Below are 23,275 nucleotides of genomic sequence, written 5' to 3'. Positions count from 1 at the left end.
AAGAAATCCAAAAGAATATTGAAAATGAACCTGTTATGGTATAATATAATTGTTTATATAGTTAAGCTATCCTTGTCTTTATATGTTGAGGCTGATAGGACGATAAAGCGAACTAAAGAAATAAAAAAATGTTGGTATGAACATCTGCTGATCCATTACATTTGATTAAACTGCATCTGCAGATGAAGATCAAGTCTGAGCGTTGAAGAAAAACAGCTTCCTTTTATTTACTTGTGTCAACAAATACATGCAATTAACAGTAATTCATTTTGTCAAAGCTTTAGCATTCAAAGATTTGCCTGAGGCAAATTTAAAAAACAACCGAATCCCTGTTTAGTTCTATATTGAGCTGCAGCACTTCCTGGCCTTTGGTACAATGGTTCTCATAGAACTGGTGAGGGTTCGGGTCTCCCCTGGGGGGCACCGGAGAGCTTTGGGGTTACACAGCAAAAGAGGAAAATTTGTGGGTCAGGGGAATACTTTGGCCCAAGTTTTTTTTTGTTTTTTCCTTTTTTCATTTTTGAAAAGAAATTTAAGAGAGGCGTGGAGAGTAAAGGTTTTAGTTTCTATTCATACGCACATTTTTAAAACTAAATGTTTTATAAATGCAGCTTACATTTAGGAATTGTGACACAAAGCATGTGTGGCGGGAGAGGAGAGTCGTGTCATGTGAGTGGGAGCCTTCTTCTGATACTTTGAAAACGCCTGTTCCTGGACAGATGTGTAATGTATGTAATTTCTCAACAGATGGACCCTGCATGGTGATAGCAGCATGTGCGTAATTTGTATGCACATGTAAACACCAGATGAAGCCTTGGAACATGTAGCTGTGTTTCAGTCATTTCCTGTTGATTCAGAGTCCACTCAGATCTCAGAGGCTGCACAAAAACAAGGGAACTGTGCTTCGCTCACGACTGCTCGCTCTGCATGGAGCCTGTTTACAGGAGCCCAGATGGGACATATCAAGCGCTGGCAGGTTGGGCTGCCGATACCTCTGTGTCTTTTCCATTTTATTCTGGAGAGAGGCATTAATGTGGAGATTCTAATAGACCAGTCATCAGGCCTCTAAGACAAAATCACAAAGATCAATTCAATTATTTGTGCGGAGTCTTGTATAAAAACCCCAGTCACTTAATTCTGACCATGGGTATTCGTGCAAATAAATGCCACTTAGTACATCAGCTCTGAAAGAAATCACGCGGTGCAGACAGTGTACTCATTCCACGCTGTGCTCATGTCCTCCAATCAGGCAATTTCCGTTGAAGGACTTCTGTCATCCTGTATGAGACCTGCAGCGCAGCTCTCAAAGACTCTCAGTGAATTCCCAGAGAGTTTTTTTTCCTCTTTATTGGCTTTTGAGAAACACCACTCACAGATTAGCTGCTGATTTCATGTTGCCTGTGGAACAAAGCTCACATCCTGTCTATGTTGCTATCCCCGATTCGCTCCCGTGTTTAGGAGCTGTCGGAGGAACGTCATTCTCCACCACTGCTCACGGTCAACGGGCCTGGAGAAGAAAAGCTGTTTCGCAGCAAGAGCGCTGAAGTGGAACTGACAGTGGAGAAAGAAAGAGTCAAGAAGATGCTGTCTGAAGGGTAATGACTCGCTCTGCTCTGCTGCTTCATAAGGTTGTTTGTGCTCGTGCTCAATCCTGCAAAGTATGGGTTTTTTTTTTAGTGCAATTTGGATAATTGCATCATTTTGTAATCAAAAGCCCAAAAAGTCACAGTGTGAAGCTTCACAGATGATTTTCTTTGTTGTCGATGATTCTTAGGTGTCCTTTAAAAACATCTTTGAGTTTTGTCTCTGTCAGTCAGGTAAACAAACACTTTGAACATTTCACTCTGGTCCAAAGTTGTTGTTGTTTTTTGTTTTTTTTTATATTTGTGCTAATTTGAGCCTGGGCAGTTATGAAAATAGTGAGCTGAGAGCTAATGAGCAGGAGCTGAAATTCTTCCTCTTCTTTCTACTTTTTTCTTTCTTACTGCGTTTACGTTTCATGAAGCGAACGATCAATGAATTATTTACGAATGATGCCTCCTTTATTACTTCAATTTTCTGAGATAATGAAGTCAGTGTTGTGTGCATTCAAATATAACTGAGAGAAGAGTTTTCACTTATGACTTCAGTTATTTTTAAATTTCATCTAGCAAATTTTATTATCAGGAAACTATCCACAGATTGCACAAGTGCTTTTCTAACACTGAGTGAGGAAGATAACATTTTGATTTGATTTGTTGATTTTTCTTTTTTTCCCCCCACAAAAGGATAATCACTACTTTGGAATAAAATATACCTGTTAAAAAGTAACATCATGTTCTGGCTTATAAAATTCTACGACTCTTTTTATTTTATAGTGTCCTTGCAATGTCCAGAGTTTCACTGCTGTCAGATAAAAGAGGCTCTTTGAAGGTTTTGTTGTGGTCCTAAAAACGTTTTTAACTGCTATCTGTGTTTTTATCTTCCTGCGACTTAAACAGCGTTGTCGGCCATTCAGGGTGAATGTGAATTTGTGGACATGCAAAAGAGGAAGGAGACGTCCTAATTTGAATCAGAAGACACTTGGAAAAGTTGCATCTCAGATCACTTTCACGCTTGTTCAGAAACATGTTTCTACATATACATGAGTGGCTTTGTGAAAATGTGTTACTTTTTCTTTTCCTCAGTTCTGTATAGACTCAAGAAAAGATTTCAGAATATAATTCTTCACCTAAGTACAGCGGTTTCAAGCTTTCCATGAAATCAAAACAATTTGATCCGACAAACCGCCAGTCATATTACCTGAGTACATTTAATGGACTGAGGCGCTGAATTCAGATCCTGTTGTGAAAAATGTTTGAACAGTTTTCAGTTTTCTATTTTCATCATATAAGATCTTAGATCTTGTAAGCTTGATAAAATCAGAACAAAAAAATTGAAAAAAAAAAGGGAAAAAATTGTGCTTTTAATTAAAAAAGCTCTCCTTCAAAATGACATGGATTTTAAGTTTATAACCTCATGAACAAAACAAAACAAAAAGAAAAAGAAAAAAACATGACCCCATTGACATGTAAAGTTTTTTCAGTTATAGCTTTGTGGATTTACTCTAAAAACAACTTATCCTGTTATCCATCCAGGAACCTGACCTGGTGCCGACAACGACAACCAAAGTGTTTCTTTCTCTCTTCAGAGCAGCTGCTTGACAAACTAACATCAGAAAGGGAAACAAATTCTTGATACAGACTCATTTTCACTCGGTAATTTCAGGTGTTTTTTTAGGGCATCATCCTAAAAGTAATAAATGATTATTATCAAAACTTTAAAGATGATCAGTTTCTCCTGAAATTATTCACTGGAAGTGATGCAGACATATCCAGACACATGCTATGTCGATAGATTTTAGCAGCGGTCTAATCTTGTTATTGATCTTGGCCCATTCGATATAAGCAGGTGTGATTCTTGAGCCTGTTGACAAAAGCAATAAATTCAGGGACTACGTTGTCAGATTAAAATAGGATGTTTTTAGTCTATAAACTTCAAGAAACATAATATGAATAAATACAATTAAAATGACACGATTTTCAGAAATTAGATTAAAATTTGCAACGAATTTCAAACATAAAGTCTACTGGACACAGACAGCGATATGAATGGACGACAGATTTTGTTTAAACACGGGAAATCATTAGGAACCCCCTGAGTTGATGAATGGACGGCTGAGCTTGGAAAGGTTGCTGCACATGAAAAAATGTCTTTCAGGATGATTGATAAGTGACATAAATATGAAAAGAAGTGGGGCAGATACATCTCAATCATCAGTACATGAGAAAAGTGCAGAGGTGTAAATACATCTGTGTGAAACATGACACACACTAATGTGCATATTCTTGTTAAATAAGTTTACATGTTCTCTGTTTTTTTTTCTTCCTATTTTATTCTTGTATGCTTTCAAGCAGCAAAGTCATAGGGCTTGAGTTAATGGTCTCCATTTGTTTTTGTGGGTAGGGGGTGTGGTCTGGGGTGTTAAATGTTCATACAATTAATTGATATTTATATATAATTGTATTATGTTAATGGAAAAATAATAAAAAAAGAAAAAGTCTCCAAAAAGGAGAAATCAGATGAGAAGGAACAGTGTTGTTCACAGTGGAGGGTTGGAAACGATCAATGTAGGTGGTTTGAAGAAAAAAAAACTAAATTAAAAAACAAATTAAAAGAGGCACAACTGAGGGCAGAGGAAATCCTCTCAACCACCTTCATAATTACGCCCTGAAAAAAAAAAAAAACATCTGAAAAGGATACACCAGCGATAGTGGTAAATATAATAATACATGAAACATGTCCACACACGTCACAGATCCAGCACTCGTACGTGATGCCAGGAATTCCGGTGAATATATATTTTAATGCATTTGATGAATTGAACATTTTTTGTACATCTGAAGGAGTGGTAAACCTTAAACAAGTTTACTCTAGGGCATCACATTACATTAGTCCAGGCCTGGAAAAGAATGTTTTGCTTTCCTGGTGAAATACTGGTTCTGCGCAGCACATTTCTCAGCTTCTCTTCTTTTACAAGCTCCAGGCCAGCTGGATCAGGTGTATTCAGCCAATCACATGTTAACTGGGTCAAGTCAGATCGCTTTTATTTATGTAACCTCAAATCACAAGTTTGCCTCCAAGGCTTTTACAATCTGTGCAACACCTTCTGTCCTTCAGACTGGAGAGACATGTCATGTACGGGAAATATACGCAGAACAGCTCCAGTGGTGTTCAAGTTTGAGGTAACATTTAATTTAGAACAAGCAGCTGACACATGGAGTGCTGATGCCTCAGATCAGAAATATTAAAGCTTCCTTTTAGGAGATGTACATCTGTTGTCATTCCAGTTGAATATCTCAGATGTATAGTCAGTGTTAAGCATGAATTTGAGGTAGCAATTAGAATATTTCAGGGAAAATTAAAAACATTTCTATATTTTAAATGAGTAATATTTCACATTCACAAGCCTGCTAATGTTTTAAAAAAAACAGGCCTTAAAATATTATTTTCAAAAACCTGATGGGAACAAGCTTGAGAACCTGCATCTGATTGTTCTTTTTCTGTTGAGATTTCAGAAGGCAAAACTGGGCATTGGTGTGACAAAAAGTGGTGGAGTGAATGAGAAATAATTGTGGAGAATAAAACCGATCTCAAGTACCGAGCATGAATAATGCACAAGTAAATACGTGCATTTACTTTTGAGCAGCTTCAAAATGTCCTTGGTGAACGGATATAAAGAAGAAGAACAATTGTTGGGGGATACAATGCTATAAATCATGGAAAATATGGAATCAGAGATGGGCATCTGCTGATTTTGCTTTGGGATGGTGAATAGAAATCATTAAGTACTGTATATTTCTTCAGAGAGGAAAAGAACAGTCACTCTTAAGCTTCCTCTCATGTTTCTTTGTCAAAAGCAATCACATTAACTGGCACAGTCACAAAGCTAGAAGAGTTCGTTTTCAGTTCTTAAAAAAAACATAACAGATGATTAACCAGAAAAGCAGTGATGACTCACTCTAAAAGCCTTTTCGCACAAAGCAATAAGTGTGTTCTGCCTTAAAATCAAACCACAGGTGGACGTTTCATTTTAGAGTATGCAGCAGACCTTTCAGAAACATTTTCAGGCTCTTGAGTCATAGTCCAGGCTTTTGACTTTGCCGTTGTTAAATCTGTACGTATACATGCTTTAGTGAGCATGTGGGACCGGAGTGGCACTGTATTTAGTAGCTCATAATTGTCTTCACATTATGGCTGCCATTATTGATCACTCAAGCCACCATTTGAGATCAGGGAGCGGAAAACACAATCCTCGGCTGCTTCACAGCCGATTATCCTAATAATTTTGCTTTATGGTCGTTGTACCCTTACGCAGACTTTTCTCTCTTGTTGCTATGGTGAGCGGTTCTATGGCTGCAGAGCTGGCGTTGTCGTCTTGGTATAGACTCTGCTTCCTAAACTCCGTCTTCTCGGCGGAAAGGTTTCTGGTTTATGAAGCAGCCTTACTGCATCCTGACCTTTTCCTGTTGCACAGGGCCTGATTTATGCTCCCCAAGAGTGAATAAAGCCGAGTATCTCACTGTGCTGATGCATTTATCACATTGTACCCAGTGTGATCATGTTGCAGTGTTTCTGCAGGTTAGATGCTAAATTTTATACAAATAGAAAAAGAAACACTCAAAAACTTAATTTGATGACTAATTAGGGTGTATTATATTGGGAGATTATGCAGTCTGACTATCATGGTAATTATTGCACTTAGCAGTGTACTTTAATGTCAAAGGACAGAGACAACAGTACGCTCCTCTCCAGTAAGTGGAAGTGTTTGTTCAGGGAAGCATTGTGAGGCTCTTCTGAAAGGTTCAAGCAACAGAAAGGGGATGAATCACAATATTTCACCAATAAACTGAAGCTATCCAGAGAGGCACTGACAGTTTGTAAACCTCTCCGACACTCAGTTATACAAAGGCTCCATGTTCAATAGCTTAATTCAAACGGTGGTTGCAACACCACATGAATACGGTTTTTACACTATTTTCCACAGTAGCACAGCGTCTTTGTTGCTGTCCTTATGTGTCATACTAATTTCTATTACAGAAGCAAAACTTAATGGTTTTCCTGTGTGGAGCCCTTCATGTCTTTAGGCTAATTTTTATTTGGTGCCAATGAAAATTCATCGAGCAGCAAACTCAGTTTTTGTTTCAGTGTGTGGAGCGCAAACAAACTACAACAAATATAAAAATCTTTTCAGTGATTTTTTTTTTTTTTTTCTCCCCAACTTTTCCTCAGGTCCATGTGTGAGATAAACTTGGAGGCTGAACTCTTCACTCTGCAGGACAGCAATGCCAAGCTGGTGGCAGCGCTGCAGGAGGCAAACAGCAGCGTGGAACAGTGGAAGAAACAGCTGGCTGAGTATCAGGAGGAGACCGACCGCCTCAGAGACCAGGTGACCACAGCTAGACGCTACTCGGCGAAGCAGCACGGCGTGTTGTCAAAATGTGCTGCGTTACCAGCTTTCACCGTGTCGGTGAATAATGAATGAGGAGGAGATGATTCTATTATGTTCTTGTTTGGTCGGTCACTTCTGTCATGGCTCTCCTCCAAATATTTGTGGTCAGGATTGTCAACAATGAAACAGAGATCAGTGCTGTTGCTATAGATACCTGGCGTTTGTCATGTCTTCATCAGAACTGAGGATCTGATTGAGGATGTCTTCATGTTGTTTTTCTTTAGTGAAAGGCAAATTGTAATCATAAGACTGTCACAGAAATAAATGAGAAGAATAAGTAAAATATGGCATTTCAACAGTTGAAGACTGTTTATAAAGACTTAGTAGGAGTTTCAAATAAAAATCATCCAACTTCCATAGGAAGAATTAAAAATAATTAAAGAAAAAATCGCTACTTGATGGGAGACAAAGTATATGTAACGTGAGAGGTGGGACAAGCAGAGGCGGCCCTCTAATTGAGCTCATCTTCTCTTTCCATAGTGGTCAGGATTGGAAAATTCAGACAGCAACATTGCGATGCCTTTTTTTTCCCCCCATAAATTCATTCATACATAAAGTATCACAATAAAATCCCCTGGAGGACCACAGCAATCTGCAGATGCATTTTTCATCCAGCCCATCCTTTCCTGGGATATTTCTGTTGACAGGATCCCCTGATAATCACAGGGCCCAAATGCAGACATTTCAAATTTAATTTAAAGAGAGAAAAATTATGCCCTTGGTCAGGCTTAACAAAGCCTCCTCAGTGCGACAAATTTAAATGCTGCCGCAACCTGGTCTGCAGCAGAAACCATTATCGTGAGTGACAGAAAGCCAGCCATTTATTTTTAGCTCAAATTGGGCTTTCTTCTGTTTCATCTATCTGCATGAGACCAGGTGAAGGTTACTCCGCTGACTACAAATGCACACATCGAGCTGCATGCACGCTGTAGCAAAGTCAACCAGGTGGCTGTAAGTAGAACAGGCCTCCAGGGTTTGAGGGTTTGGCAGTGGGGTGTTTTTTTTTTTTTTTTTAGGGGGTGGGGAGGGGGCACAGGACACCCTACACTGCCCACCTCCTCTCTTTCCTCCTCTCTCTGTCCTCCTCTCTCTGCCCCACTTAGAGGAAGAAGATAAATCACTGTAGGAGCAGAAGGAGAGAAGTTGGCTGGCTTTCCCTCCCCTGTCACACTGTCAGCTGCAGCCATGTTTGTGTTCATCCACTGCAGAAAGGCTCGGGGTTCATTTTCTGGGTCTCCGCTTTGACTGTGAACTCCGTTCAGGTTTAATAACAGCTGCCAGACCCATCGGCCCATGTACTGAATTAAGCTGCAGCGTATCTGCGATAGTTTGCGTTTTGTTTTGTAGCTTTATCGGCCAAATCTTTGACGTTGTTTCTGTGAAAAGGACAAGGTTTATAAGAAATTGTGAGACTGCAAACAACCTGATGAAAACCAGAGTACATCATGAACAAATGTAGTCAGAAAATTGTCTGTTTGCGGAGTACTAGTTGATAAAATAGTTTTTCACATGATAGCTGTAAGCGCTTGTGAGCGTAGCTTGCTACATGTAGCATTGCTACACAGGTTGTTGTAAAAATACACTATTTTTAGGCACATAATTACTTAGAACAAAAACATTAAAGGTGACCAAGTGGCAGAAAAACTTCAACAAATAAATGAAACCTTCAACATGTGCAAGAATGATTTTGTTGGTGAGTACCATGAATTCAACAAGGAAACAAATCTTTCCGCTCTTCACAGGTTTTACTTTATAGTGTAGACGAGTACACATTTTCAACTAAAGTGAGATTCGTAATGTGTGATTTTGTGTGTTCTTGCTGCTTCAGTTGCCACATATATAACCATTATCATAAGCAGATTTTCCTATTGGGAGATGAAAATCATCCTGGAAACATTTGTTTTGAAAACCTTTTCCATTGTCATCTGGCTTTCTCTGTTCATACATATTTATGTGGAGTTGGTAGAAATGGGGCTGCTGCCTCTGGGGAAAGTGGCTCTCACACAGAGTGGATGATACAAAGAGGCTCAGTCCTCTGGGACGCTGTGGACTTAAACCTTCTCCCCTCAATCTGGGGCTGTTTTCTTAAGATCAGTTTGAATACAGCAAAGACCAGGGTACAATATCTGAAGTACTTCTTTTAAAATGTTTATTGAACAAGTAAATTAGTAGAGGGAAAGAAATGGAAATAAATACTGTCCTGGAAATTTTTTTTTTTTATATAATCATTGCACTGACATTTACATTTCATAATGTCAGCTCCTGCATTCATTTACAGTTGTACTAAATCCACAAAGCTGGGAGCAAGAATGGAAGTAACTGTTCAGGGACGAGATGAGAAGATCAGATAGCGAAGGCCTTATTCTCGTAATACATACACCTGTAAATTAAAATAGGTTTTGCTCCATCAGAAATTGGCTTAATAATACAGAAGAAGAATTTCCAAGTGACTTCTTAATAGTTACTAATGATATTGAAATAAAAAGAGAGGACATATGATCCATAACATCAGTTCAAATGGCTGCAAGGATTAAAAAGTGGGATTTAAAATTATTGGGGTACCTGCTTTGCACTTTGATTATTTTTCACTTGTGTATTGTGGAAAACATTGATATTATAATAATTATTTAAATATATTGAGCGTGTTCATGGTCAAATCATTAGTGTATGAATTTATCTGAATGTACTGGAATGCTGTAAAAAGCTCCTGCCAATCAAGTATTGTCTATTCAAGGACAAGCAGCAACATTTTTGAAGTCTTCAACATATTTAAAAACTAGAAATTTGCTATAATTCAAAATTCAACTAAATTTCATAAGCTGCATGAAAATCAAATCAAACATCACCTGTGTTTTGCGTGTGGGACATGTACATTTAATTTTATCTTCAGCTTATGTGACTTTTCAGTTTTTTCCTCGACTTTTCCTCCTAACTAATTTCATTTGTGCATTTGATATTTTTTCTTAAATTGCAATCTTTTTTTCAGTGCTCTCTTTCCTTTGTGTTGTTAATTTTATATCATAATGTTTAGTGTGTTTGAATATCAGTTTGATCCAGCTTCAGGCATCAGCTTTACCTTTCCTTCTCACAGCATGATTTTTACTGAAATTCTGTGTGCTTCAAATATCGTTTTGTCTGGTTGCTAACATCGGTAATTTAATCTCATGCTGGCCGTGACCTTTCTGTGTGGAGTTTGCATGTTCTCTGTGTGGGTGGGTGGGTTTCCTTCCTCTGAGCTCTCCGCCTTCCTCCCACAATCCAACTGTCCACATGCGAGTGAGGTTAACTGGTGACTCGTACACGTTTTCAATCTTTGTTTGGACTGCAGTTCCGATTTGAAACACAGGGTGTCAATGCTACTGTACTTACTGTGGGATTTCTTCCTAAAGAAGTATGTTCACTTAAAAACTGCAAAAAAACAAAAAAAAAAAAAACTAAATTCATGTCTTCAACCATTTATTTGACATTTACATGAACATTTATTTTATGATTTAATCCACTTCAGGTAAACAAGATTTAAAGAGAAAATTGAACTGTCTTGTGAACATATGCAGACAGGTGTGTCAATTTATAAACTGTATAAAATGATATGCAGCACCATTGTTCAAACAAGGTGGTCTTGTGGCTTCAGGCTTTATAAACACTGGGGACACAGTTAAATCATTTTTCACCTGATTATTGATGCAGCATACGAAACACTGCACTCATCTGATGTTCTGACGTGAGGCTGTCCTGGAGGGGATTGAACCTTTCATAACAATCATCACAACAATCGTAAATTTTATTTGTAAAGCACTTTATATTTCACAGTCTCAAAGTGCTACAATGCACAGACTTAAAACCTTCAGAGTATTTAATTAAAAAGCCTTTTTGAACGGTAGGTTTAACGCTGTCTCTTTTAGTGCTTTGCTCTGACTGAACGAACGCAGTGACGGCTCTTGCAAAGTGAACCCCAAACTTTAAAACCCATCGTGTTCAGACTCCAGATGCTAAACAGTTTGTCCTTGTTTCATCAAACTGTCACTCACACTCAAGTCTTCGACTTTTCTATTAATATGTTAACTGTGGGGAGGAAGTGGGTCAGATTGAGGGAAAAATATTTTTCATCAAAATCTTTTGCAAGGTCACATCCCTCCATCAATCAAAAAATAAAATCTCCAGGGCGAGCGGGTTCAGGACTGTGCCTGCTGGCAGTCAAACCTTTTTTCCACAGAGGCATTGTGAGTGCACATTCTGTTTACACGCTCATGATATGGGAAACTTCCAGTTTAATGAGGACAAAATGAAATCAGATAACCATTAAGGAGAAAGTGGAGATAAAGATTAGGGTTGGGTGAGACTGACTCCTCAGATTAGGCGACAAATTTAGTAATTATGGCTGATTTCACATCAGGCCTGTCTGTATGCAATAGTCAAAAGTGTGTGTGTGTGTGTGTGTGTCTGTGTGTGTCTGTCTGTCTGTGACTGTGTGTGTGTCTGTGTGTGTGTGAAGGGAATGTCCTTGATGAATTTGTTCATCTTCAGGGCAACCAATGCTGCTAAAAACTCAGCAAGCCTCGACTAAATAGTCTTTTGTCAGTTATGAATAGGTGATAATGTGCAGGTGGGATGGTGGTGAACCTCTGTTGCTTCTCCCTTATTTGCATCAATAGCAATTAATCATGTGTGTACTTTGTGCATTTGCCGTTTCAGTTTTGTGTACATGCATACGTGCATGTGTGTGTGCATCTCTGTCCAGTGTCTGAGTTGCTGCATTTGTGTCTATGTAGTACATTTGGGTTTTTTCACTGCCTGTTCTCGGCTCCGGTAAATGGTTCATCATTGTTCTGTGGATTTGAGACCTTTAACGTGTCCATTCGATTTCCACTACAATGAAACACATTCTTCCCACTAACATAATTTTTGCATGCTGTTTCTTTGATACCTTTTGAATATCAAGTTTCTCGTGTTTCGCTATCAGCACGATGATTCAAAAAATGTGTGTGGCACCATGAGACCTACACTGTTCATACTAGTCATATTTCACTGAAAGTGAATCACACAAAAGCTCCGGAGATCAGTTTAATAGAAATATCAAGGGCACTGTTGCAATTTAGTGGTTTTCATATATTTAGTCTGCTGCTAAATTTAATGAAAAAAACCTTCAATTTGAAGCCTTTTGAAAGGAAGTTTTTGAAGTTTTTAAGAGCAGCTCTTTTATATTAGTCTCTATTATATTTTGTTATATTAGTTTTATTAGAATACGAATAATGTTACTATTTTCAATATGATATTTTACATTGTATTATTCCTCTCCATCTTTCACTCAATCTGTTTTTGAAAGACAAATACTAAACCTGTTAAGATAGCGCTTCAATATGTCAGATCTCTGAAGCATACGCAGCTCTAGTGTCATCTCCGAATCATAATTTGATTCCTATCTCTGCTTATGTGTGCTGAAGCAGCCTTTTGCAAAAAACTGAACCTCCGATAGTTCCCAAAATTAAGTGAGTGCCACGTGGGCCAGGCTTCGCCATTTTTATATGAATGAGTGAATGCAGTTATTTCCAGACAGCTGAGAGGCACAGATGCCACGCATCCCAGAACTGGGTAAAATGGTCTAGAAAATGATAGATGGATGAATCTGTAATGCCAGCAATGAACAGTGAATTATAACACTTTTTTTCTTTTCGTTTTTTTTAAATCCTTACTCTTTTCATGTTCATCGGGACTCCCGGTTCGATTCCTGATCCTGACCTGTCCGTGTGTTGTTAATGTTTCAGGTGGCTGAACTGGAGGCCCAGCTGGGGCATCCTGCTGCTGGTCAGGCTGGTAAAGAGGATCTGAGTCGATCAGTGGAGGAGCTGGAAGCCCTGCTGAGCACTAAAGACCAGGCAAGACACAGAGCTCCCACACGGCACTGAGCACACGCTACATTTATTTTGAAGCAAACTTTATCCCAATTTAACCCAAAGAAAAACTACATATGTAGTATATTGCCGGAAAAAATCCTCCAAATATTATGTGATAATTATGCAAAATACAGTAAAAAAAAGTTGAGGTGTCAGCTTCTCTAAATCACGCTTTAGGTTTTGTCATGAATTATTTATAGTTGAGTAATGTTTTTTTCTGCTTTACCCTAAACAATATAACTTGACAAAATGTCAAAAAATACAAACAGAACTGAAGAATTGTTATTTTACAAGACCTGTTTTACACACTTCATTCAAACTGAAGTGTTTCAGTCCACAACCACAGACGAATGTCACAATAGATGTCTTTATGTAGGGATGTCTTTGTAATTCTTTTGTATTTAAATGTATTTTTTCAGGAAATCCACAGTCTACAGAGCAAAAAGACAGATGTGAGTGAGTTAGAGCGGGAGCGAGAGGAGGCTATGCAGAGACTGCAGGTGAGAGAGTAACCATTATTGACAATGTGCTTTTCTTAGAAGTTGTACATGACTGCTCTGAGTTGTCAGATAGTTTGCACAGAACAAGAGCAATGTAGTTTTCACTTTTCAATACATACTTGTGTTATAAGGAAATGTCATTCAGATAGATTTTTGGTTGTTTTAATTTATCAAATTTTAGATTTAGAGCTCTTTATTTACAACACAACTCTAAATTATTTTTATTTTTTGCCAAGTACAATATTTTTGATTGATTGATATGAGTTACTGAGTTACTATTGTTTCTTCATTATGAGAGACTTTTGCTGCTGTTGTTTGCATCCGTGTTGAAGAACAAGGTAACCTTTTTCATTTTAGTTAACTGCTTTGAATTTTAAATTTCATGAAAGTATTTATACACAGTCTTCAGCTGTTGGAAGTGTGAAACAGATCATTTTACTCTCAAGATTATTTATCATTTTAATTTAGTTTGTAATTATCAGGTTTACTCTCCTCTAATTGTCATTTTATCAAAGCTTTTTTTAAGAAAAAATAAAGAGGTGGTCTCTGGCACACACTGGTCTGCTGTTGGTAATGAAATATTGATTTATATTGATAGACTTGATATGATGCATTTTATTAAGTCCCATGTTGAGGTCTCTTGCAGTTTGAAGGATCTAGCTTGTGTCATAAATATAAACTTGACCTACACTTCTTTCAGTAGCAGAAATCTTTATTTACCTGCTTGTCCAACTGGTTAATAATCATTGAATGAGATCCTACAGTTCAAATGTGAAGCGTTGAATCAGTGAAGGTAGGTTGTGGACTTCAAGGAGAAACCAAACTCTTATTAATGCCAGATATTATACCTGATGCATATTGCATAACTTCTATTAGACTATCCATCAGTTATAGCAAGTGTGTCGACTGTGAATTATGTATATCCACATATAACCTTTGTTGTCCTTGTGTTCATTCTATAAAGAATTCATAGGTGTGTTTTGTGTACAAAATTACCAAATAAAATACAAATCTTCTCATTTAAATTTCCCATACAGTTATTTGGAAACAAATAACCCTGAGAAGTGTTTCTGAGAGAATTTTGTTGCCGTCTAAATCCCGCTTAAAAACTAAGCAGCCCTCTCAGTGCAGATGAGATTCTTCATAGTTGAACGTGCCTCCCTCCTGCAGATCTTTAATCCTGCCTCTGCTGCAGTTTCATTGTGTTCTGTTTTACAGTCCGTTTAAAATTTCAGTTTGCAAAACAGAGAAACAGAACCATGCTACGCAGAAAACATGTAGACATGATTTGAAGATCTCATCACTGAACTTGCTTTAGAAAATATGAACATTTGTGGAGAATTCCCTGATTTCGGTGGCTTGAGTATCTTGTGCATTTTTAGCATTGGAATGGAATGGAATGCTCTTTATTGTCATCGCAACAAGTTACAGAAGTTACAAGTTGGATGCATTGGTTGCATTGTGGATGCAGAATTGATCAGTGGGTTATTCGCAGATGTCCTCTCCGTAGTCTTCCACTGACAGTGTTTCAGTTTCTTAAGTTGAACATGGGAAATACATGAAATTTGAAATTTGGCTAGCCATGCTCACCAAGCATTTTGCAAACACGTTCACTCCCCTTAATCGGCTTTATCCAAGCCACACTCACTAGTCACTGGAGTCTTCTGCAGCTGACTTTGAGCAATCTGAAAGTTTCATCCTGATCAGCAAGCCGGCCCATCACCCCACAAACAAACAGAGACAAGCAATAATATGCACCTACAGGCACAATTTCAAACTAACAATTATGTCTTTCAACTGTGGAAGGGGCGAGAAAACCCATCAGGACAAAAAACCATGCATAAACTCTGCCAGTCGGTTCAGACCTGAACTCGATAGCTGTGAGGCCACGGAAATGGACCTAATTGGTTATAATAGCAGATGGAAGTATTTTAATAATTGCTTCTCGTCTGCAGGATGTGGAGAGACGAAACACCGAGCTGGAGGATCGGATTCAGATTGCTGAAAAGACGCTGGCCTCCAACCGAGAGGAGCAGGCACAGGCGGAGAACGAGGTCCGACAAGTCATTGAAGCTCTCGACGACAAAATCTCCGACCTGAACAACCTGAGAGCGAGCCTGGCAAAACTGGTGGATAAGTAGCTGGAGCAGGTGTTGAGGTGCATCTCCATAGCCGGGCCTCATTTCCCCCACGCCGCCTTGGTTTGTCTTCAGCCGATGTAACAATTCTGATATCGAAGCAACGTGGAAGGAAACTCTCTGGAGTTTATGTTAATTTGAAGCTTTATTTTCAGTGAATCTTTGGAGACAATATCATCATACCAACACATACTTACACAAAAGGTTGGGCGAAATCAAAAAAGGCTTAATTTGAGGAACTTTTGAAAGTGATATATTGATTCGTGAAGCTGAACACAGGCGTATAGGAAAAAAAAAATCTTTTGTGATTTGTTGCTCCACCATATATTTCGACAAACTGAGCTTTAAGTTAAATTGTTCTTGTAGAGGAGGACCCTCTTTCTCTGTTTGAAGACAGAGCAATTGAAAGACCCCCTTAAAAAACAGTAAACAGAAGCTACCAGCTTTTCATCTTTCAGTGATCATGAAGTACATATATCTAAGGGTTCTGAAAGGGTGGTGTTATTATTATTTTGACACGAATGATGGTATCGACACTCTGTTAGCAGTTAAGCTATGAATAAATAAATTGCTCGTGTTTCACCACTCTGTTCGTTTTTCTGTAGAGTTTAAATTCTCAACCAGTCAAACTTGTCTGACCACAGACTTTAAAAACTGCTATAAAATTAAGACACATAATTGACCTGTGCTGCTGGAAAGCTGTTGAGAAGTGAACATAAACCAACCAGAGCCAGAGTGAGTTAGAAAATGACTTCATCTTTAATGGATAGAAAAAAACAATAGCAGTAAATAAGTGATTTTTTTTTTCCAGCCCGGTGTCCATCAAACTAAAAGCCAGAAATGTCCATGTAAAAACACTGTTGAAGTAGTAAAGTTTTCAAATTTAAGTTTTTGGAGGTCTACCCCGTCGTGATAATTAAAACATCAAACTACTGCACTTTGTGATCCTTCCTATTTCTTTTCTTCTTCTTTTTTTTTTTTTCTAACACTATGGAGATGCACCCTTTAGGGTCAAGGTCAGGTTAAGGACATATGCAGGCAAAGACCCTGAGTAAAGTCAGCTCCAGATCGCCACCATCACCTGGACTGGCTTCACTCATGCAAGAACACAAACCAACTCAGAGATGCAACAACCTGCTCCCATTCTGTCGTCTGAGAGTTGCCAGTCTACAGTCATTTCTGTTCGGGCCTTAGGAAGACCACTCTTTCTGACCACTTAGTCTATTATTTGTGCTCATGGATAGGTTATTCATCTGTAGGATGGGAAATAAACAACGCATTTCAGACGTAAATGCTGCAAATTTCATCCTGGGGTTGTTGAGTTTGCACTCTCCAATGTTGTCTGATATGCAGGAGAATCAGCAGCGGAGAGAAAATACGCAACATGTCTTTGTGGTTTGTGAATGGAGCTGCTGCTTTTCCATCCTAATGTTGCTGAGATTACACTTAATAATGTTTGTGCCAAGTTTGATTTTGTTTACATTTTGTCATGATTCACACATACAAAAAAAAGCAAAAAAATCCAGCTTGTTATTTGCTTCTTTTTTGGTTAAAAAAAAATAGAAGTAACAACCCAAGAGAGAAGCTGCAGAGCAAAAATCACTACAAGGGCACTGCATGAGCTCTGCAGGGCCCCCGTGTGTGTGTGTGTGTGTGTGTGTGTGTGTGTGTGTGTGTGTGTGTGTGTGTGTGTGTGTGTGTGTGTGTGTGTGTGTGTGTGTGTGTGTGTGTGTGTGTGTGTGTGTGTGTGTGTGTGTGTGTGTGTGTGTGTGTGTGTGTGTGTGTGTGTGTGCGCGCGCGCGCACACTTTTCAAGTTAAAAAGCACAAGTGTGAGGTAGTTCTAGTAAATTGGTACTTAATTGACTTGTCCGCCTGCTTTGTATGTTAAGTTCTAATGCACAATATCTATTGATCTTTGCTTCACGCCCCTTCATGAGTTATTGATTTCTCCATATGACAGTAATTTAGGTACAAATAAGGTGCAGCTCTTTGCAGCTGATGATGCAGTTGCTACCAGAATTGTAATAGCAGTTCAAAATGTGAAATATTGTCATGTAATACACTGCATTATAATGTATTGGCAACTCCATTTATTGCCTTGTAAGGGTTGTAATATGTTTAGCTAATTGTGTTTACATTATATGCATCATATAAACAGCACAAAAAGTAAGATTTGTGTTCGGTAATTTATTCTTCTTTTTTTTTTTTTCAAAAATGCTTCTTGGCAATAATCTCAAATGTTGGATAGGCTGTTTATTTTTTCTTTAAAATGGTGTGACATTTGTGGGATGAGCAGAGCTGAGCATGTGGACACCCATTAAAATGTTCTTAGAAATATTTTCTACTTATTACCAGCTTATTCTGTGACTATATTTTTCCTTGTTTCAGTGGCTTGTATGAATCCTCACTAATGAATAAATAAAAAACAGTTTTCACCTAACCACAAGATCCCTGGTGGTGTGCGGACGAACCCATGCAGTCACATCAGCCTGTCACAAACCGGGGCATTGTAGGGCTTTTGGGCAACAAGCAACCCTTTGGTTGTTTGTGGCCATCCTGCAGGAGGTCAATGAGAAATAAGTAAAAATTTTCTATACATAATTTAATATCAGTGTTTTGCTTGTATGTTGAAGCTATCTATTTATCAATTGATGTTTTGTTTTTGTTGGCCAACAGAGGCTATTGTTACAATACACACCAGTAGGGTCATTTATGGTAAGAAAAACAAATCCCATGTAGAATCTGGAATATTTACAGAGAAACAGGCTTGTGCATACTTCTTCAGAAATTCAAAGGTAATTTTTAACCATTTATTGTTCCCCATAATTGAAATGTAAGCGGGCTTTACTAGTTGGAACACACTGAGAAATGTAAAAGGAACTATAGGTTCTCAGAATAACAAACTACTTTCCAATAAGAAAATTTTATTATATAAAACTGAAGTGAACCTGAGGACTGTCATTTGTAGTCTGTTAAGTTGCTACTCTACAAAGTTAATTGCCAACATCTGGCCAACCTCTTCATCCTCACCTCTTCCACAATAGGATGACGTCCGATTCTTCATCCAGCACTTGTTGCAAGACACATGCAGTTCTTCTTCTCATCCCACAAATGCATGTCCCTTATAGATGTCTTACATTTTAAACTGGAAATAAGTACGTTTTCTCATGCAAATGATATGACCAGACATACCAAGGAATGTCCTACTGTTTCTGCTTTGCTTAGTTGAAGTTTGGGTTACCTTATTTTGAAATTTCAACATAGGCATCCAACTAATTACCCAAGCAGCTTTAACAATATAGTGATGATATTTTAGATTTTGATACTCTCAGAACTCAGCCCCTGTACTGTCTGGTGGTTGACATCAACTGCTACAAGCAAGTATCACTAGGTGAGCAATAACTTTTCTAGCATGAATGCCTGTTAATAGTTAATGCAAGTCATGTGTAGATATCGGAATCTTAGCAAAGTCTGCTGCTTGACATTTTTGTCATGGCTCCACGAGATTACAATAGATCACTAACATTTACTGACCTTGAGGAAAACGGAAGCTTCTCTGCACCAGCTTCACATGGTTGATATCAGGAACACTTTGCTTTACAGTAGTCTTATTCCAGTGTTTGATAACTGCACAATGACAGTGTGAGTGCTGGACCATCCAGAGATGGCCACTTTCTTTCCCCAAGACTGATTTATTGTGCTACATTACAAACTGAAGGCACACATTGTGTTGTAACTGTATGAAGAATGTGAATTTAGCTCGTATTATTGTTCAGCAAAAACAGATTAAACAAGAAATGCACCTCTCATTTCAGACTATTTGTATACATACTGGTGAAATTTGTTTTCTTGCCTTCATTTGTGTTGGGAGGATAATTATTTGCAGCTAGTCACAAGTTTGGACTCAATGCTTTATTTTCCTGTTGAGTTTGTGATAAGCTTCAGTTTTTATTTGGGAATTATCAAAGTAAAATTTGAGAAATCTCAAGTAAAGCAAGAGTAGTCATGAATGACTGAAGGACCTTGCTCATGTCTCAGAAAATTTTAATATCCTTTAAAAGCTTTCCTTACATTTCACTGGAAAAAGGACATCTGTTGTTGCTTGCTGTGAGAAAACAGTACCAAAGATGCACCACCGTCAGGCTGAAACCACATAACTGGAATAAATACCCTGGACAGGATGTCACTATATTTTAATGTCATTTTGTCAATTATATCTGCTCATTCATCAGCATCCAAAACATTCGACCTTTCAGTACCACTCAAAATACCTCAGAATACTTGAGTTTGTTCAGGTTAGTTTCAGTCAAAAATGTAGGTCCTGAGTAAAGGTTGACTGGTGTTTTACAAGAGTTCTTGAATCAGTGGTCAGCAGCTGCTCTTGTGGGGTTTGACAATGTGAGATGAGTTGCTTGTATTTGTATAGAATTGTTTCAAACAATAAAACTCAGTCACACAAAGCCACTGTTTGGTTCTTGTCTAACAATGAAACACTATGGGCTTCTGTTGCTCATTACATTTTTAAAAAAGTTAGATTTAGTAGGAATATTGATGAAAGACCTCAGATATTTAAGTAGCAAATGGCCGTTGTTCCACCTTTTGATATTTTTAAGAAATGTGACTGTACTTCAATGCAACTACAACCTGTCAGTTTAACCAACCAGCTACAAAGGGAGAGAAACTGAAACCAGCAAAGCTGAATCAATTTTGGAGAACAGCTTATTTTCAATTACATGTTTGCTGTGGCATCTTGTAACTTAAAAGGCACATGTCCAAAGCCACCTGATGCCAATTTTTAGTTTTCATTGAGCAACATTTTTCAAACACTAACAAAAAAGATAATCTTGTGCTTTGGGAGCTAAAAGGCTTACCACTCTGTCCTATTAAGAGATTATAAATTAACACCTCACACACACAAAAGACAAGCAGCATGTTTTTCTTACATTTATTTTAACACAACATGACACCAAGTGTCACCCAGCCAAAATGTTTACTTCAGCTTCTTCTTGGGGCGGAGGTTATTGGTGTGGCCACACTTCTTCTTGCGGCAGTTGACAGCACGTGGGTGCAGACGGGCATAGCACCTGCAAAACAAATGTTTGGTTATGAAAGTTAACACAGCACAAATACAACCAATCTTAAAAATTTAAATTCTGAAACTGATTTTAAGAGGCGATGAATCTTGAAAATACTTTATTTTTATGTTGGACATGAGATAAATTATATAAAGGAGGAATAAAAACGATTTAGTTAAATTTAAGTCCAAGCTTGAAAGTGAAGTGTGATTTTGACCACAATCCTCTTTAACCAGACGTTTATTCAAATATGAAAATCATACAGTTCATTATTTGCTTTAACCCCTTGTGGGCAGACCACACTTCCCCTGTGAGCTATCAAAGACGGCCCAAATTTCACGTCATCAGCACAGCTACATCAAACGGTCTCTTTGAATGGACATACTTGCGGCAGATCATCTTGTCGCAGTTGTATTTCTGGGCCAGCTGCCTGAGAGAAGGCTCAATGATGCCACCACGGAGACGCAGCACCAGATGAAGAGTGGACTCTGGTGGCAAGACAAATTATCTCTTTGTTAATATCTAGTCAACATATTCATACTGGAAACACCAGAAGTCTGTTAGTCGAACCTAATTTCTACTCAACATGCTGCACAACGAAGAGCCATTACAACACTGATAGCAAGCAAAAAATACTGCTGAACAAACACATTAATTGGTACAAAACATTAAAAGACTACTAAAGCGTTTGTGAAAAGTATTTATACATATGGAGGTGTCACTCCTTCAATAAAACAACAAATTGTCATCAGTTCTTCAAAAAGTACATCTGACCCCTTAAAATATGCTGCTTACCTTTCTGGATATTGTAGTCGGACAGAGTGCGCCCATCTTCCAGCTGTTTGCCAGCAAAGATCAGACGCTGCTGATCAGGGGGAATTCCTACAAACAAAAAGCCCGTTTTTAATTGTACTAAACCAAAACATGACATATTCTACAAAGTCTTCCGTCTTTACGGATGTGCTGCTCTTAACAAAAGTAAATGTCTTTCTGACTGGCCAAATGATACATTAAGGATCCAGACAAAAGATCAAGTTGTGTAGCTACAGTGACACTAAACACCTTGGCAGCTCTCCAGATTGTTCAATTAATTCGCTTTCCACAAACACCTAAGAATTGCCTCAAAAAAATATGTGACTTAATTTAATTGAAGAACACACAGCAGGTAAGGACAGAGAACGTGAAAGAAATCTAACAGTGAGGCATTAGCGATAAACTTTTGAAATTATAGCCCTAGGGAACAAATACTGTCGTTCCGGTTTAATGCTGCCTCTTACAAGTAAAGACCTTAATTTAACTTTGGCATGAGCGTTCTGATCGAGACGAACATAGTTAAACAGGAACTCGTAGCTAAGGTGAGTTTTGATCGAGTTAATTGTTTTTTGTTTTACGCCAGCAAATACATTCCGAACACAACAGCTTACCTTCCTTGTCCTGGATCTTGGCCTTGACATTTTCGATGGTGTCGCTGGGCTCAACCTCGAGGGTGATGGTTTTCCCCGTCAGAGTCTTCACGAAGATCTGCATTTTTGCAGGCTGGGGATAAGAAAATGGAATTAGCTTCCAGCGGCTAGCGCGCTAACTGACCGCACAACACGCACATCATCAAGTCGAGTCACCGGAACAACCCCCGCCACAGAAACAAAAAAATTCGTAAGTCATACACTGGTTTGGACTGTATTTCCTAAAAATATGTAAAGAGATGACAGTATTTTATACTTGTCGACGGGTAACTTTACAGCGGATAATGCTAAATAGTGGTCTCGGCTCGGGGCCTGGCCACATGCGTGTCTTTAACGCGGCACTACATCGCATTAAACTACTCTTACTGGAACCCAAGTTAGCTACCAACACACGACTGAAACAAGGTGCTGCTACACTACTAACATGCAACAGTTTAACGCGCATATAGGTAGTTGTCTTATTTAATTGAATTAGTTCGGGGTCTGGACGGAGCGCGATACCCACCGTGCTGCTCGCTGAGCCTCAGAGAAAAGAGAACGGAAGACGGTGACGCCATCTGACGTCACTTCCATCCCGCCCAGCATCGAAAAAATGATAAAGTTCAAACACTTTCTCAACCCAACGTTTGATAAGAAAGTATAAGTGAAAATAAGATTTGTTTATCTTCCAAATACCCATTCTTTAACTGTACCCTCTTATTATTTGACCTCGAACAGTGTAAAAAAAACGCTAATAAAAATAAATGAATAAATAAATAAATAAAAAACGCTAATTTAAAACAAATGTGGATAATAAAACTCTGCATGTAATTATAATTTAATTATCCTTTCTCTGACAATGTCTTATTGGGACGATACTTGTCGAATTAGTGAGTCACATTTCCAGTTTTGAGGAGCAGCTAAATAGATGACGAGAACACTTCCCATTCGAAATGGTGCTTGACTGACACCTGCTGTTGAGAAAGTGGCAGCAGCTTAGTTTTTCACTTGGCGTCAAGTGAAGTTCGTCTTGATGTTGAGAGTGGGAGTGAGCTGTATCTTAGGCGTTGGAAGGATGTAAATCTCAGGACACATCAGCAGTAGTGTACTTTTGAATCAGGGTGTTTTGGTCTATCAACATTCGACACCCTCAAAGATGGCCAGCTGCAAGGAGACCAAGGCTGAAGTTGTGCCCCAT

The 23,275-nt window shown here is 38.4% G+C and overlaps 2 protein-coding genes across 4 annotated transcripts in view; one reads left to right on the top strand and one right to left on the bottom strand.

Moving 5' to 3' along the window:
• homer3b (homer scaffold protein 3b) overlaps nt 1-22,007 on the top strand; it is a 55,806-nt gene extending 33,799 nt beyond the window's left edge. For 2 of the 3 annotated variants that reach the window (XM_030083034.1, XM_030083033.1), the window contains 5 exons: nt 1,459-1,595; nt 6,811-6,967; nt 12,793-12,903; nt 13,341-13,421; nt 15,377-20,011. In XM_030083034.1, the coding sequence (XP_029938894.1) occupies nt 1,459-1,595; nt 6,811-6,967; nt 12,793-12,903; nt 13,341-13,421; nt 15,377-15,562 (672 nt within the window). In that variant the 3' untranslated portion in view covers nt 15,563-20,011. Of the gene's footprint in view, nt 1-1,458; nt 1,596-6,810; nt 6,968-12,792; nt 12,904-13,340; nt 13,422-15,376; nt 20,012-21,990 lie in introns of those variants that run through there. The other variant, XR_003930430.1, reaches the window with a different exon arrangement.
• LOC115381560 (ubiquitin-60S ribosomal protein L40) lies at nt 20,492-22,666 on the bottom strand. The gene is made up of 5 exons (XM_030083035.1): nt 22,604-22,666; nt 22,060-22,171; nt 21,431-21,517; nt 21,021-21,123; nt 20,492-20,644 (listed from the first exon to the last, which is right to left on the bottom strand). The coding sequence occupies exons 2-5, from the start codon at nt 22,160-22,162 to the stop codon at nt 20,551-20,553; spliced, it is 387 nt and encodes a 128-aa protein (XP_029938895.1). The 5' UTR covers nt 22,163-22,171; nt 22,604-22,666; the 3' UTR covers nt 20,492-20,550.
• Between the last annotated feature and the right edge of the window lie 609 nt (nt 22,667-23,275).

The sequence above is a fragment of the Salarias fasciatus genome, chromosome 23 (genome assembly GCF_902148845.1).
Source record: "Salarias fasciatus chromosome 23, fSalaFa1.1, whole genome shotgun sequence".
Classification (NCBI taxonomy): Eukaryota; Metazoa; Chordata; class Actinopteri; order Blenniiformes; family Blenniidae; genus Salarias; species Salarias fasciatus.
Note: the sequence above shows the minus strand (reverse complement) of the source record. Positions and strands in the feature narration are given on the sequence as shown.